A 16,350-nucleotide genomic window follows, 5' to 3' on the forward strand; every position below is an offset into this window, starting at 1 on the left:
GTGCTGGTACATACTAAGTTCTATATAAATAAATATATACTTTGTATAAAACAATTAATACTTTGTATAACATATATAAATACTTTGTAAACTAAAAAAACTATGATGACTAAAATTTAATAATTAGTTGTAATCATACAAGGTAGGAAGATGTGGGTTTGGTTGCTATGAACCAGGCAGTAATTGCCATAAATATGGCAGAACCTTGAAGCCATTGTTAGGCCACTACCATACCCTTCACAAGTAGGCAACTGATCTGTACTAATCTGGCAAGAAGGCTAGAAAGCTCAATACACCTTCCTATTACTCTACACATCTTATGTCTTTCATCCAAAAAGAACCAACTTCCAATTAGATAAATAATAACCACCTCAAGGTAAGCAAAATATATCATTATCTTCATTTTATAGAAAAGAGATCTGAAGGTCTAGTTTAGATGATTTCATCCCAGGATACCTATGAGAGACACTGGATATGAAAGAAGGGACCAGTAACCCCTAGTCCAATTGTTTTCCTCCTCAGTTAACCTATTTATCCATCTTTAGAGTGAGTTCTTGAGGAAAAACTTGTGTGATGTCAGTTTGACTCTTCTTGGTGGCACTAACAAATACAGAGAGACTGATATCAAGCTAGGAAGCTCTGCCAATTATCAGGAAATGGACATGAAGCTGTTACTGGCCTCATCTCAAAGGGAGATGGCTATCATAAAACCCAGACAATTGGGCTCTGGTGTTTCAGGCTCCAGGTCTTATCAGCCTCAGGAGCAAAGCAGGAATAAGGCTGGATTTGATCACTGTCCATATGTAAGTTTTCCCTTTCATTGAGCAAAAGTCATAGCCATTCTCCAGGAGGTCCTCATGGAGAGCCAAATGATTTTCCTAGGGAATAAACTGAACTCTAAGTAATGCTATGAACTGTCTCTATTTGATAAGCTGGACACGCACTGTGTTCATTAGGTAGCTAGGCAAAGTCCATCTGAAGTATCAGCTGCAGTACTTTGCTAACCCAATCAGAACTTCCCCCAGCTCCAGGCTCCAATAGAATTAGTCATTAGGAAAATGTAAATTAAAACCACAATTAGATACCACTTCCCAACCACTAGGACAGCTATAAACAAAAAGACAACAAGTGTTGGTGAGGATGCGGAGAAATTGGAAGAACCCTCCTGTACTGCTGGTATGAGTGTAAAATGTTGTAGCCACTATGGAAAACAATCTGGCACTTCCTCAAAAGGTTAAACATAGTTATCATGCGACCCAGCAATTACACTCCTAGGTATATATCCAAGAAAACTGAAAACACATGTCTAGAAACTTGGATGCAAATGTTTATAACAGCATTATTCATATGAACCAAAAAGTAGAAACAATCGAAATGTCCATCAACTGATGAATGGATAAACAAATGTTGGTATATCCACACAATGGAATATTATCCAACCAGAAAAAGGAACAAAATACAAATATATGCTCCAACATGGATAAACCTTGAAGTGATTGTCTAAATTGCCCTTTTTACTTAGGTGATCACTTCCAAACACAGCCACACTTTGAAATCACCCAGGGAGCTTATGCAGCTCCCTACAGTCTTTGAGAGTGGGGCACCTGGATTGATGTTTGAACTTTATTAGACTAGGTGATCTCTAAGGTCCCTTACAGCTCTAGAAATTGTATGAAAATCTAAGCCATTGGGTCACCAATTCTCACATTTTTGAAGCAGAAGCAATGAGAACCAAGCCTAATGGACAGCTGTTACTTACAATAGGTCCCCCAATAGGTTCTTCTTGAAATCTAATCTGGTTCTTCTCCAAGGCATTGCTGCACACCCCACTCCCACCCAGGAGTGAATGAAGATATTCCTATGATGGGATGAACTATGGCTGAAGGGACAGGCCACACCTGATGTTATGCCCATGGTGGGTTGCTTTAATAAGAAATCCCCCTACTTTGCAGGTATCTTCCAGTGGAGTTAAGAATAACCAGTCTTTCCATCTGTAACATTTATAGACAAGATCGGATACAATGAAGTTATGGACTTCTGACTTCAGACCTTGTTTATCACCACCTGTGTAGTCCTAAGGTGACTTAGGTTCAGTGCTAACAATGGGGCTGAGTTTTCATGTATCTGTTTCCCCTAATATTAAAGAACCAAGCTGAAAAATGTTCCAGCTGCTGACTTCCAGCTGGTCTCGGCTAAAGACAACTGAAGAGACATGAAGGTAATATTGCAGTTATTTCCCTAGATCTATTCCACCATTTCCTCTGATGCCTCCACCCAAAGTCCTTGAAAGGGGGAATCTTCATGATCTACATTGTGAGGGAAAGTGATTAAGCAATATCTGCCAAGATTGGAGGCGAGGTTGGGAGAGGAGGGCCAATTCTCCAAGGCAAGCAAATGAGGGGAAAAAATGCATTCTTGCAGGCTTTAGGAGGGGGTTCCCATACCGCTTTCTACCACCTTGGCTATGCTTTTTATGGTATATGCATTGGGACTACTGCATGCAGAGCCTCAACATGAACAAAGAGTAGAATTCTTTATCCTCAGAACTAGCAGTGCTTTTTAAGGCTTCAGCTCATTTTTCTTTTCTATTTCCAGGAATGTGACCACCATCATCATTGGATTGGACAACTCAGGCAAAACAGTTCTTGTGGAGGCTTTCCAAAGATGTAAGGGATTATTAAGAACATTAGGGCTAGGTCTCCTATGGGCCCCAGGGACCAATGAAATAATCATTCCTTCCTAGCCTACTTCATGGCCCACAGGTTCCCTCTTTTGAGGATAAACACTTCCTAACACACACACACACACACACACACACACACACACCTCTCCTTGGGCATTAGCAGCCAGTTTATGTAATGGTTGTCACCTCTCCCTTTACAAGTTATCCCAATTGAAGGTCCTCTCATAGTGTCAGTATGAATAAGCTCAAACTATGTAAAGTACTGCAGTCAATTATAAAGGATAGCATGTTTGAACAGTGTCTGGTTTCAGAACTCAAAGTGGAATTTGGTCTAGATAAGAGAGACAAGTATGGGATAATGAAGAAGTTTAATAACATGAAACTCTTTGTGACAGTTAATATAGAGGGTTGGAGCTTGAGAAATGTTGTCAGTTCAGAGACATGCAAGCCTAATACCAGATCTCCAGTTCAATACCTTGACATTTCAAGCAATAGTCACGCAGAATCTCAGGGAGCTACTATTCTAGTTGTGAAAACCCATTTGACTGCTGGCCAGCCAATCGGGGAGCCCAGCATACGATGCCATTGACATTTATAAAATAAAAGAAGGGGTATGATGATGTGGCTGAGCTTTACATAACCTGGGGCCCCAGAAAAGTACAGGAAGTGTGGTCCATGTCAGCTTCCACCATGGCGTACTGTGGTCAGGGCCAAAAAGTGCAGAAGGTGATGGTTCGCCCATCAACCTCATCTTCAGATACTTGCAAAATAGATCTCAGATTCAGGTGTGGCTTTATGAGCAAGTAAACATGCGGATAGAGGGCTGTGTCATTGGTTTTGATGAGTACATGAACCTTGTATTAGATGATACCGAAGAGGTTCATTCTAAAACAAAGTCAAAAAAACAACTGGGTTGAATCATGCTAAAAGGAGATAATATTACCCTGCTCCAAAGTGTCTCCAACTAGAAGTGAGAAGTTCTTGAGAAGGCCATGTAGTTTGTTTTGTTAGATGTCCTTTGTTTGGGAATATAGTTCTAAAACCCTTGTTTGTATTGTTTTGATTACCTCTATATTATTACCAGAGGACAATAAATGCTGGGGGATTATTTTTATGAAAAAAAAAAGAAAAGAAAAGTACAGGAAAGGGCTAACCTGACTCCTAGGCTAGTTGTTTACCTGAAACCTGTATCAATTTCCTTGAACTACAGTGACTGCCTGCTGGCTGATCTTGGGATCTCTATTTGTCCACCCCCCCCACCACCTCATCCTGTATTCAATCCACACAGTTGTCTGAAGGATCTAATCCAAAAATCTGATCATGGAGCTTCCCTGCTCAACACCAAAGTCTCCTCATTATCATCAAAACAAAATTTAAATTCCTTAGCAGCATACAAGGTCCTCCACAATTTGGTCCTTGACTTCGCCTCCAGCTTCCTTTGCCCATGCTCTCTGCATATGCCCCGATTAAAGCCAAAACTAACTATTTGCCATTTCTCTGTGATCATACCATTCTGGTTCACATGCCCACACTCTGTACATGCTGTCTCACTGCCTAGCATTTCATCCACTTCATTACCTAATTGCTTAATCAAATGCGCTGAGACACAAGCCTAAGCTTGACCCCAGCTCTACCCGGGCCACCCCTAATGCCCAGCACCTCCTTCGTCAGCTCCCACTCAATTCTCTGCCTCCCTCTACCTTGCACTTATCACAACATCACTGTACAATAGCAAGTCCATCCCCTAGACTGTGAGCCCCTTGAGAAGTAATAGATCTTTTCAGCTCTGTATCTTTAGTCTCTGTACTTCTAGTACCCTCAGGCAGGTACTCAATAAATATTTGTGGGATGAATGTTCTTCCCCATTCTCCTCTGACAACATACTGCCGTTTTACAAGTGCTCCATCCCCTGTCATTTCCCTTTATAGGCAGCAAACTTGACTCCCTGCCTCTCTCAGTTCTCTGATAGGCAGAAACGGTAAAAAGGTAAGGAGGAGCAGGAAAAATCAAGGAGCCGAGATAAATCACAAGATTACTGATAAAAGTGAGGATAATTATTAGAGCCCCAACTCAGCCCCTCCCCTAGATTCTCATCCACTCTGGTGGGGCCTGGGAATCTAGCTTTTAAAAACTCCCCAGGTGTTTCTGATGGCCAGCCAGTTTTGGGAAGCATTCATTTGCAATTAGCCATGTGCTATTCTGTCTGTGAGAACAATGCCTGCTTTTCATTCTAATTCCTAGAGGAAAGAACCTGTACTCTATTTAATGTGTTACTGTATAACTTGCCTTGTGCTTGGTGACTAACTTGGAGCTGATTCATAAACCAATAGGTTTATAATTGTGACTTTATTCAAAGAATAGTTTTTGTCTTTTTTAGCTTTTCACTTTTATTTTATTTTTTAATAATAAATTTATTTTTTATTGGTGTTCAATTTGCCAACATACAGAATAACACCCAGTGCTCATCCCGTCAAGTGCCCCCCTCAGTGCCCATCACACATTCACCCCCACCCCCCGCCCTCCTCCCCTTCCACCACCCCTAGTTCGTTTCCCAGAGTTAGGAGTCTTTATGTTCTGTCTCCCTTTCTGATATTTCCTACCCATTTCTTCTCCCTTCCCTTCTATTCCCTTTCACTATTATTTATATTCCCCAAATGAATGAGAACATATAATGTTTGTCCTTCTCTGATTGACTCATTTCACTCAGCATAATACCCTCCAGTTCCATCCATGTTGAAGCAAATGGTGGGTATTTGTCGTTTCTAATGGCTGAGTAATATTCCAGTTTTTAGTGGTCAAGAAGCAAAGTGCCACTGATATCACATTCTTTTTTAAAAAAATTAATTTATTTACTTAGAGAGAGAGAGAGATCATGAGCAGGGGGAAGGGCAGAGGGAGAAGCCGACTCCCTGCTGAGCAGGCAGTCTGATGTGGGACTTGATCCCAAGACCCTGGGATCATGATCTGAGCCGAAGGCAATTACTTAACTGACTTAGCTACCCAGGCACCCTTGATGTCACTTTCTAAAGAATGTCTCAGGCCATCTTTATCCATGCAGGTTGCTCTGTACCCAAAATGCAATAGCTTGCCTCCCCTGCTCTTGCAAATGTTTATGATTACCAAGAACAGATAATAGCCTAGGAAGGAAATTCCAATCTACAAGTTGTAATTTGTGTGAACACTTGAAGATGCCAACTATAAAATATTTTGGGACATTTAAAATAAACCATTATTATCAATGACACCATTCACTCTAACTGTTTTGTCTGGCATGGTCACATGGGGGCAAGAAACCCAAGCATGAACACAAGCAGGGCATTTAGAGCAGTGCTTCTCAAATCTGGCTATACATTTCAGTTACCTGGAGAGCTTTAAAAAAAATGCTTAAGTCCCACCCCAGATGTATGGCATCAAACCTTCAAAGAATGAGGCCTAGCATCATAGGTTTTAAATGCTCCACAATGATCCAGGAGCATCATGAGTACTGAGAGCCAAAACTCAAAATCAGCTGAGGAGATTTCACGCCTACTGACGCAGGTGCCTGGGGGTTCAGATACTATGGTCTGGGTGCCCCACAGATTCAAAATCTTAACAAGTGCACCAGATGATGCTGAGACACAATAGGCTTGAGTTTCACTGCTCTCTAAGGCAATGGGTCTCAAGCTTTAAAGTGCAGGAAAATTAACTGGGGATTTTCTTAATTATAGGGGTTTGTTAAACATATGAATGCTTGGGTCCCAAACATAGAGGTTCTTATTCATTTGGTATAAAGTAGAACTTAACAATCACCTCCTTGTACCTCTGAAGCAGAGAGTCCCCAGACTGTGCTTTATGAAACACTCTGCTAGGGACAGAGAGATAAATTGGACTCAGTACCTGTCCTCAGGGAGTTTATAAATTAATAGCAGAAATAAAAGAAATGTAAATAATCAGGAAACAACTTCTCATGGCTTCTATGGTTCACCAACATTAGATTGCACTATTGAAAGAACTGCTGAAGTTTCAAGTAGAAAGAAAAAAACTAGGGAAAATGTTTTGCTCTGACAGGGAAAAGATGATATAAAGCTTGCCTGGATGCAGGAAACAAGATTTAAAAATTACCTTTAGAGTTTCAACCTATTCGCTCACTATTTTTAAGTCGTCTAATAGACATAGCAAATATCACACCAAAGTTGTGACTGAAAACTATGCAATCTGAAAACTATAATTAAGATCACTGAGTAACATGAAAACACAAGTTATAAGATCACATTAGAGTGTAATAAGATACACACATATGCATATATACACACACACACATACATACATGTAAAGCTTTCAAGTTTCTTACTAACTTCTCAGCTAAATGACTCATTCTGGCAATCCCATGGAAAATGTCATAGGTAGATCTAAGACTATATATAAATAATAAGCTACTGATTCTGGTGTTAAAACTCCCAGGTATGAGTGTAGAGAATCTATAAAATCATTTTACTCCTTATATGGGGAGAGACCCAGGCCAGGACTGTTAGTTCAAAAGACTAAAATGTGTATAAGACTGTCATTTTGGGGATCCCTGGGTGGCGCAGCGGTTTAGCACCTGCCTTTGGCCCAGGGTGCGATCCTGGAGACCAGGGATCGAATCCCACGTCGGGCTCCTGGTGCATGGAGCCTGCTTCTCCCTCTGCCTATGTCTCTGCCTCTCTCTCTCTCTCTCTCTCTCTCTCTCTCTGTGTGTGTGTGTGACTATCATAAATAAATAAAAATTTTAAAAAAAGACTGTCATTTTGAACTGCATTTCTATGGGAGCTGAAAGAGGTATGGAATGCCCTATGGGATTCTATGCTCTGGCCATAGCCTTGAAACAGTAAATGTATCTGAGTTTCTAATGGTTTCTTGGAGGAGATATGAGGAAGAGGACTTCATATTTTCGTCTACAATAATATGTACCACAAACGTTTGTTGAACACCTACTATATGTAAGGTAATGCAGAGCCCCTCCCTGACAACTTATATTTTAGTTGGGAAGACAGGACACGCACAAAATAAGGTTAAGACCCAGTTCAATAGTAAGTCAATCGGAGAAGGACAAACAGTGTATGTTCTCATTCATTTGGGGAATATGAATAATAGTGAAGGGGAATATAAGGGAAGGGAGAAGAAATGTGTGAGAAATATCAGAAAGGGAGACAGAACATAAAGACTTCTAACTCTGGGAAATGAACTAGGGGTGGTGGAAGGGGAGGAGGGCGGGGGGTGGGGGTGAATGGGTGACAGGCACGGAGGGGGACACTTGACGGGATGAGCACTGGGTGTTATTCTGTATGTTGGTAAATTGAACACCAATAAAAATTAATTTATTAAAAAAAAATAAAAAAAATAAAGTGTAAAAAAAAAAAAAGACCCAGTTCAATAACCACATGCTCAAAAAGAGAGAAATGAGAACCGGACAGGTCAGAGAGGCTTCCTAAAGAAATTGCTATTTGAGCTGGGCCTTGAAGAATCGGTGGGAGAGAAGGGCCTCTTGTTCATTCATTCATTCATTCATCAGAATTCATTCAACAAATATTCATCTGTTGTGCCAGCTATGTACCACTTTCTGTGCTCAGCATCATGAATATCATGATGAATAAAACTGAAAGGGTTCCTGTCCTGATGTAGTTTCTGGCTCAGATAACAAAATCATAGATTTCATAGCACTTATATGTGCTGTGAGTGGTAAGCTTTCTAGTGGAAACAAGATCTAAATTGATCTATTTTTTAAAAGCCAAAAGTTTCCACCAAAGAGTGGTGGAAGAGTGTCCTAAGCAGTGGTAATAGCATCTTGTGAAGGCCTAGGGCAATACAGAGCATGGCATTCTTGTGGAGTGGGAGGATCATGAGCCAAGGAGCAGAGGGAGGAAGAAACTGGGTGTGTACCAGAAGCACTGTAGACACCAGTCAGGTCTGGCAGGTTAGAAGGCAAAGGCATCAGTATTCTATCCTGGGAGCAGTGGGCACTCACTGAAGGTTACTAAGCCAGGAAAAGGTAGCAATGACAAAGTGCTGGTTTAGGAAGATGAATCTGTGACTATGAGCATGATGGCAAGATGCCTCATTTGGTTTCCTCAGGGCAAGCTCTGGTCAAGCCTTGAAATGTTAAACAAATTGTTTAACAAATTCTTACATCTAACTATTGTTTAATCTACAGTTATTGTTTAGCAAATTTTTTTTCTTTTTTAAAGATTTTATTTATTTATTCATTCATGAAAGACAGAGAGAGAGAGACAGAGACAGAGACACAGGCAGAGAGAGAAGCAGGCTCCATGCAGGGAGCCCAATGAGGGACTCGATCCCAGGTCTCCAGGATCAGGCCCTGGGGCCTAAGGCAGGCGCTAAACAGCTGAGCCACCCTGGGATCCTCTGTTTAACAAATTATGATGTCTAATTCTATTTCTCTGCTTTGTGGTTGCTTCTCCTTTCTTCTCTGTGTAGTACTTCCCAGTAGGATGGACAATTGTGTCAAATCTGAATTGACTAAACTGCTGGATGAGTATGAAGTTTCCATCTATGACCTGAACGGAGACATGAAGGGCCGAAAAATCTGGCCAAACTACTAGGCGCAGGCACACGGACTTATTTTTGTCCTGGATTCCAGTGACTTAGGATGCATGCAGGAAGTGAAGATCATCTTGACACATCTACTGTCTGATACAAGGGTGGTGGGGAAACCTATCCTATTGTCAGACTTGCTTTTGTGCCCAATTTCCCCTTCTCATGTACCCTGAGAAGTAGGCAGAGGAAGGGTGGTCCCTTTGTCACACCCTGCTTGACCTCCTCTTCCCTTCAGCTCAGTAAGGGAAAGGGGGCCAGTCCTCTGGGGTAAGTTTTCAAAAGCCACTTTCTACCACATACTGTCATGGGAGAATATGTTACCTAACTGTAGGAAGGTAATTCTGGGAGCACCTGGGTGGCTCAGTGTTTGAGCGTCTGCCTTTAGGGTCCTGGGATCAAGTCCCGTATCAAGGTCCCCACAGGGAGCCTTCTTCTCCCTCTGCCTATGACACTGCCTCTCTCTCCGTGTCTCTCATGAATAAATACATACATACATACATAAGAAAGGTAATTCTGAAGGCAAGCATCAAAGGGAAATGGAGAGTAATATCTGGATCTTTAACCCCCTTCCCTCAACTCTTCCTGAAAACTGCCTTCCTGAATTTCCTTCTTTTCTGCCTTCAGTCTCTGATCCTGAAAAAGTGGCAGAAAACAACCCCTATTTTGTATAATTGATGTTAATGGACTCCTCCTTTGGCCAACTACCCCAGAGTTATGTAACTAGCATTCATTCCAGGGTAATAGTTCTGGTGATAGTTCTGGTGGCCCATCAACCCTCACCCTTCCCCTACTCCCTTTTTGCTTTTTTTTCATTCCTCATTAGTACTTCCAACTCCTGCATGAACAGAGGTTCAGAGAGTGTGTAAAACCTTCAAATCTGTTCATATCCTGGTTAGCAATTCTTTCTTTTTTTAAAAAAGAGTTTATTTATTTAACAGAGAGAGAGAGAGAGCACAAGCAGGGGGAGAAGGAGAAGCAGACTTGCCACTGAGCAGGAAGCCCAACACACAGGGCTTGGGCTGGGATCAGGACCCAAGACTGAAGGCAGATGCTTAACCAACTGAGCCACCCAGGCTTAGCTAAACCCTCGGTTAGCAATTCTAATTCAGGTTTGGCGGCATAGTGTAGAGGAAATGAGAAACAAGGCCTTGGGATTATCTTGAATTCAATTTATCTGTGCTCTTCTTTCCTCCACTGAGAGTTAGCCAAAAGAATCTTTGCCTCATCCCATTGCTTATGTTTTTAAAGCTAGTTCCTGGATATGTAGTAGTTGTACTAGAACTGGTTCTTCTCCTCTTTCCCTTCTTTGCTTACCCTTGGTCTCTATTTCTGTTACACTCTTCCTCTTCTCTTCCCTCCCTCTCTCCAATGCCTTGCTCTAGCCTGGCAAACAAACAAGAAGGACGCCCTCCTACCTTGTGATACTATTGAGTATCTACTCCTAAAAAGGCTAGTGAATGAGAACAAGTCCCTGTGCCAAGTGGTAAGTATCAACCCCCCTTCCTTCCCTGCCTCACCCTCACCCTCTCGAGCTCAGCTGATGCATCCCTTGGCCTATTCCATAATCAGCCCCATCTGCTGAGTCTCAGGCAAAGCCTCTCCCCCACGGCAACATCTACAGTGATGATTTCTGACTCAACACTGACAAATAAATAAAACATTTTTATAACACTTTCACATCTTCTTTCTTATTAGGCCTTCAAAATAGCTCTGTACAGTTAGAAGTCTCATATCTTCATTTTATGGATAAGAAAGCTACGGCTCAGAGACTATGGGTGACTTGCCCAAGGTCACACATCCAGGACATTACACCACAATCACTTTATTAAAGGACCTTAACTTCTGTCTTTCATGTACCTTCTCAGGAATGAGTGCTGAGTGTCTCCTAGGAAGTCTTAGAGCCTCTCTGGGCATAGCAGAGTTTAAGTGTACCTCTGCTCTTGGCTGAGAATAATTGGGACTTTGGGACTCAGGGGTCCCAGTCCCTTGGGTTAGAAGCTATTCTTCTGGCCAGCCCGGGTGGCTCAGTGGCTTAGCACTGCCTTCAGTCCAGGGTGTGATCCTGGAGACCCAGGATCAAGTCCCATGTTGGGCTCCCTGCATGGAGCCTGCTTCTCCCTCTGCCCGTGTCTGTGTCTCTGCCTCTCTCTCTGTCTCTCTCTCTCTGTCTCTCTCTCATGAATAAATAGGTAAAATCTTAAAAAAAAAGAAGCTATTCTTCCCTTTTTGTCATAGGAACCCTGTTCAGCCATCAAAAACCTCCAAAGAAGGAACCATCAGCCCATAATTGAAGGGCTGCGCTGGCTATTAGCTGCCATTGGGGATAAATATGAAGAGCTGTGTACTTGCCAACAGCCACTCACCTCAAGCATTCCAACCTCCAAGGGCACCAGAGGCTCTGGGGAAAGATGCTCATCAGACAGGTACTGAGCTGCCTCTGTTAGGTGTGCTGGTAAGAGATGCAGGAGTCAATCTTCAGCATATGCAGGGAGGTCTGGGTGGCGTATCGATTCTGCGCAGTGCTGAGCAAGTGTCTCAAGATCAGTTGGTCCAAATGAGGCTAAGACGATGACCACGAACATTCCAACATTGTTAACTATACTCTCCCTTCAGCACAACTTGAGTGGCCCTGTTAGTGAGGTGAATTGTATAAAGGCAAAGCCAACCTATCAGTATTAGAGCTTCTCCAAAACAGGGCTTCTGTTGCCTGGTTTGCCACACAGAGGAGAAAAGGAACATGAGCCCCTTAAGAAGCTTATTGAAAACATTCTGCGGCCAAAAGTCTTAAAGCTACCCTACATTCTCTTTCAGTTCTCTGATCCCCCTAATAATAAGGAAAGATGAACGAGAACACAAATATGGAAAAGAAGAAGAAATAGGAAAAAAAATAAAACAGGAGTTAAGATTTTGAGGAATAAAAGACCTAGATGTCCTCTTGCTCTGTTGTCCTTTTCAATGTCCAAAAGCATATGGCAGGGATGGGGTAATAGCTACATTCAATTAAAGAATCTCACGTGTGCCTATTTTCACTATTGCTGCTTCTTTCCTCTCTTCCTCAGCTTTGCTACCAGGATGGGAATGTCCAAAGAAAAAAGACAGCACCAAAAAAAAAAAAAAAAAAAAAAGAAAAAAGGCAGCACCTAGGACAATGCTCAGTGGAAGCTAGGCCCCTAAAGCCAATTCTACAGGTAAGTGGCTCTTTAAATGTTACTGTCCCCAGGGACCAATCCCTGCCTGAACTGTCAAAGCACCAACTGACTTTTTGTTTTTCCCCTCCATCTTGCTGTCCAGAAAGAAGGTTTAAGAATAAGGCCTTGGGGATCCCTGGGTGGCTCAGCGGTTTAGCACCTGCCTTTGGCCCAGGGCGCAATCCTGGAGTCCCGGGATCATAAATAAATAAATCTTAAAAAAAAGAATAAGGCCTAAAAAGAATATATCAGTAACATTTGCTTTAGATGAACCTATAGAGGAAGGTGAATGTTCTGGGGGAAACAGAACTCAGAATACTACTGAGCTTTGCTATGATCAAAGTGATGACTCGCAGCCCCCAGCTCCAAACGCTGATGATGATGATCTTTTTTTTTATATATAAATTTATTTTTTATTGGTGTTCAATTTGCCAACATATAGCATAACACCCAGGGTTCATCCCAGATCTTTTTGAAGGTAATGCTGGACCAGTGATTAGTCAGAAAAGATACACAGCCCTTCTCTCACAATTTATAAAAGGGTATTCCTATTGTAAGTCTGAAACTCTTTTCTCATGCTATGGTTGGTGGTTAGAAGCAGCGGATGAAGTACAGGGAGAGTGCTTGGGGACTACCATCTGGTAGCTCAGTATGATGCCCCAGCACTCCGGCACTGGCTGACACAAAATCTTTGTTAGCACGGCTATCAGATTATCTTAAAGGTTATGATTTCCAGTGGTGGAAGTACAACCTTCTAATTGGTACAACCTTCATGGTGAGTAGTTTGGGTGTCTGTCTCCCGCTCTCAATGTGTGTGTGTGTGGGTGGGTGGGTGTGGGTGTGGGTATGTGAATGAAGAACTTTTAAAATGTGGAAACCCAATATTGTATACAACAGCTACAAGTTGGAAAAAAGCTGAAGGACTAATAATGGGGTATGGCGAAATAAATTATGGTGCATTCATACAACAGAATACTATGCAGACATGAAAAGAGATAATGCTGACTTACATTTACTGATGTGGAAAGTTTTTCACGGCCTGATCTTTTGTGAGAAAAAATGGTAGATAAGAGTCTAGCATGTTCAGCGTGATGCATATACATGCACAGAATAATCCAAAGAGAAATCACCAAAACATCAGCAGTGGTTTTTCTCTAAAGGTGAGATACTATGTGATTTCGAGAAGTAAAAGGCCTAGGTGACTTTCTTTGGATTTTTGTTTTTTTGGAAATTCTTAGTTTTTACAATAAGCATATACAATCTCTCCCAATGCAATAAAGGCATTAAAAGAAAAAAAAAAAGCGAGACCTTGAAGTCCCATTGTTAATGGCCACTCCTCAACATTCCTTAGAACCCCAACTGTTAATATTACATGACCTCTGCTCTCCAAGGGATCTAGCCCTTCAGGCTGCCCCAGACATTTGGGTTGTTATACCTGTACAGAGGGGCCCAGAATTGGCCAGGGACACGGAGGAGGAGGAGAGAGGCACTGCTCTGTGGATAAGGGGCAAGGATGAGAGCTGAATGGAAGAAATCTGGTAGAAGAGCAGAGGAAGTGTTTTTCTAGATGCCAGAAACTACCCCTAAATCTCTGTCCAGAATTGAAATCCATTTTTCATTTCTATAACCTCAGAATCGAGGGCAAAAAAAAACAAAAAACAAAAAACGGAGACCTGGGACACAGAGATGTTACTGGAAAACCCTTGCGAAGAAGCCTTTGGATCCTGTGGTATTACTTAAAGGGGAGAGGAAGGAGAGCAAGACTGAGAGAAAGCACGAGGCCAAGGCAGAGGGCAGGTGCCTGGAGGGGTGCAGTCTACACCCCCTTGGGTGTAGGGACCAACACCACCCCAAATGGGAGTGATCTGGGAAGGACAGGAAACCCGGTGCTTAGCTTCACTTGCAGTGACTGGCTGTTTTCTTTCTCTTATTAGACTTTTAACAACAGAGTACTAAAGAGAAACATGGAGGGAAGTCCAAAAAAAAAAAAAAAAACAAAACCATCTCATATCCCTCCCTCAGTAAATGGGTTCATCTTTAAGACCATCAGGACTTCTCAGTTTTTTACTTCTATTTGCTAACACCTCTAAAGTCCCCCTACAAGTCCACCTACTCTAACATCACAATCCTGAGGACTCCCATTGTCCCTATACATCTACATTCTAGCCGTCAAATGAAGCTTATACATGTCGAGGGGCTCAAGAAAAGTTAGGTGGCATCCATTTGAGAAGGAAAATGACCTTGGCAAAGAAGAATAGAGGAGTATTGGTAGTATTTACTATTACTACAACTATTACTTGCATCATCAGTACCACAGCCACCATTTGAGTGCCTTCTGGATGTCAAGCCTGAGGCACAGGCCTCAGTTCCTCACATTCATTATCTTATTCACAACAACCCTTAAGGGTAGGCAGTATCCCTGCCTGCATTTTCCAAGTGAGGGAACTAAGGAACAGATGAGTTCAACAACTTGCCCCAAGGTCCCACACCCTGTAAGAAGCAGAGCAGGGATTTGAATCCAGATCTGACTCTAGAGCTGGTATTAGGCCAGGAAGATCTGTTTATGCTGTTCTCAAACTCCATGCTGAAAGGAAAAGCTACATCCAGGAAAAGTGCTGAAGTGAAGCCATGGCCAAGTCAGGAGAATTACACTGATAGAAATAAGCACACCACTAGTTGTAGCAGATACAGATGACTGACTTTCTATTTTGCCAGGTGCTGGGCTAAGTGCTTTACATACTATTGCCTTTCACCTTCACAAGTCTATGAGGTCAATACTATTATCATCATCTTATAGAAGCAGAAACTGACAGGTTAAATCATTTGGCCCAGGGCACCCATTAGGAAGTGGCAGAACTGGTTTTCGGACTAAGGTCCAACTCCATAACTCCAGCTCTTTTTTTTTTTTAAGATTTTATTTATTTGAGAGAAAGAAAGAGAGAGCACGAGCAGGGGGGAGGGGCAGAGGGAGAAGCAGACTCCCTCCCTTAGCAAGGAACCTGAGGTGGGACTCGATTCCAGAACCCTGGCATCATGACCCAAGCAAAAGGCAGATGCCTAATGGACTGAGCCACCCAGGCACCCCCATAACTCGTGCTCTTAAATTCTACCTTATACAGCTTCACCTGGCAAGATAAGCCAACTAGCCCATAATTGTTTCTGGAAGATAAAAACCTTGCATCAGTCTTATAAACCCATCTAGAGGGTTGAACACTGTCTAAGTCTACATCACTTGCTATTACGCATTACACATGGCCTTATCTCCAAAAAACCCACCCGAGGCACCTTGTGGATATTTTTTTTAAACATTTTATTTATATGAGGGATGCCTGGGTGGCTCAGTGGTTGGGCGACTGCCTTCGGCTTTAATCTCGATTAAAGATTTATTTATTCATGAGAGACACAGAGAGAGAGAAAGAGATCAGGAGGGGGGGTGGAGAGATGCAGAGGGAAATGGACAAGCAGACTCCCTGCTGAACAGGGAGCCTGATGACAACCCAGGGCTAGATCCCAGGACGCTGAGATCATAACCTGAGCTAAAGGCAGACACCCAACCAGGTGCCCCCCCTTGTGGATCTTTGATAGGATTCTGATTGAGGCTCAGACTATTAATCATGGAGCTGGAAGTTACCTTACAGAGTCTCTAGTCCAACCTCAGTTGCCTAACAGATGAGGTTAAGTGACTTGCCCAAGATTGCACAGCTGATCACTGACAGACCTGCTTTTTTTTTTTTCAGAGCTGCTCTTAAGATCCCTATCTCCCGTGTGCCTGAGCCAGTACTCTATTTTTCCTGTTCAAAAATACTGCTTCCTCTGTGGGTCTTCCCTGGCCACTGCTGACCCACCTACTATCCTCCAAATTGCCTAATAAATGTCACTGGAGAATTCTGTTAACAATCATTCTCA

The 16,350-nt window shown here is 42.4% G+C and overlaps 2 protein-coding genes and 1 pseudogene across 2 annotated transcripts in view; 2 read left to right on the plus strand and 1 right to left on the minus strand.

Moving 5' to 3' along the window:
• The window catches only part of TRMT2B (tRNA methyltransferase 2 homolog B), a 114,570-nt gene that overhangs the window by 24,637 nt on the left and 73,583 nt on the right, over positions 1–16,350 (minus strand). The window contains 1 exon segment of the mRNA XM_055338062.1: positions 11,620–11,885. The gene's annotated coding sequence lies outside the window, so the exon portion shown is untranslated.
• On the plus strand, positions 2,160–14,772 carry ARL13A (ADP ribosylation factor like GTPase 13A). The gene is given in 8 exon segments (XM_055338061.1): positions 2,160–2,218; positions 2,596–2,666; positions 9,137–9,384; positions 10,635–10,739; positions 11,492–11,679; positions 12,316–12,354; positions 12,390–12,444; positions 14,611–14,772. Coding segments are annotated over 8 exon segments (927 nt in total).
• On the plus strand, positions 3,374–3,651 carry LOC129517636 (small nuclear ribonucleoprotein E-like; annotated as a pseudogene).

Source organism: Nyctereutes procyonoides, unplaced genomic scaffold, assembly GCF_905146905.1.
Source record: "Nyctereutes procyonoides isolate TBG_1078 unplaced genomic scaffold, NYPRO_anot_genome, whole genome shotgun sequence".
Lineage (NCBI taxonomy): Eukaryota > Metazoa > Chordata > Mammalia > Carnivora > Canidae > Nyctereutes > Nyctereutes procyonoides.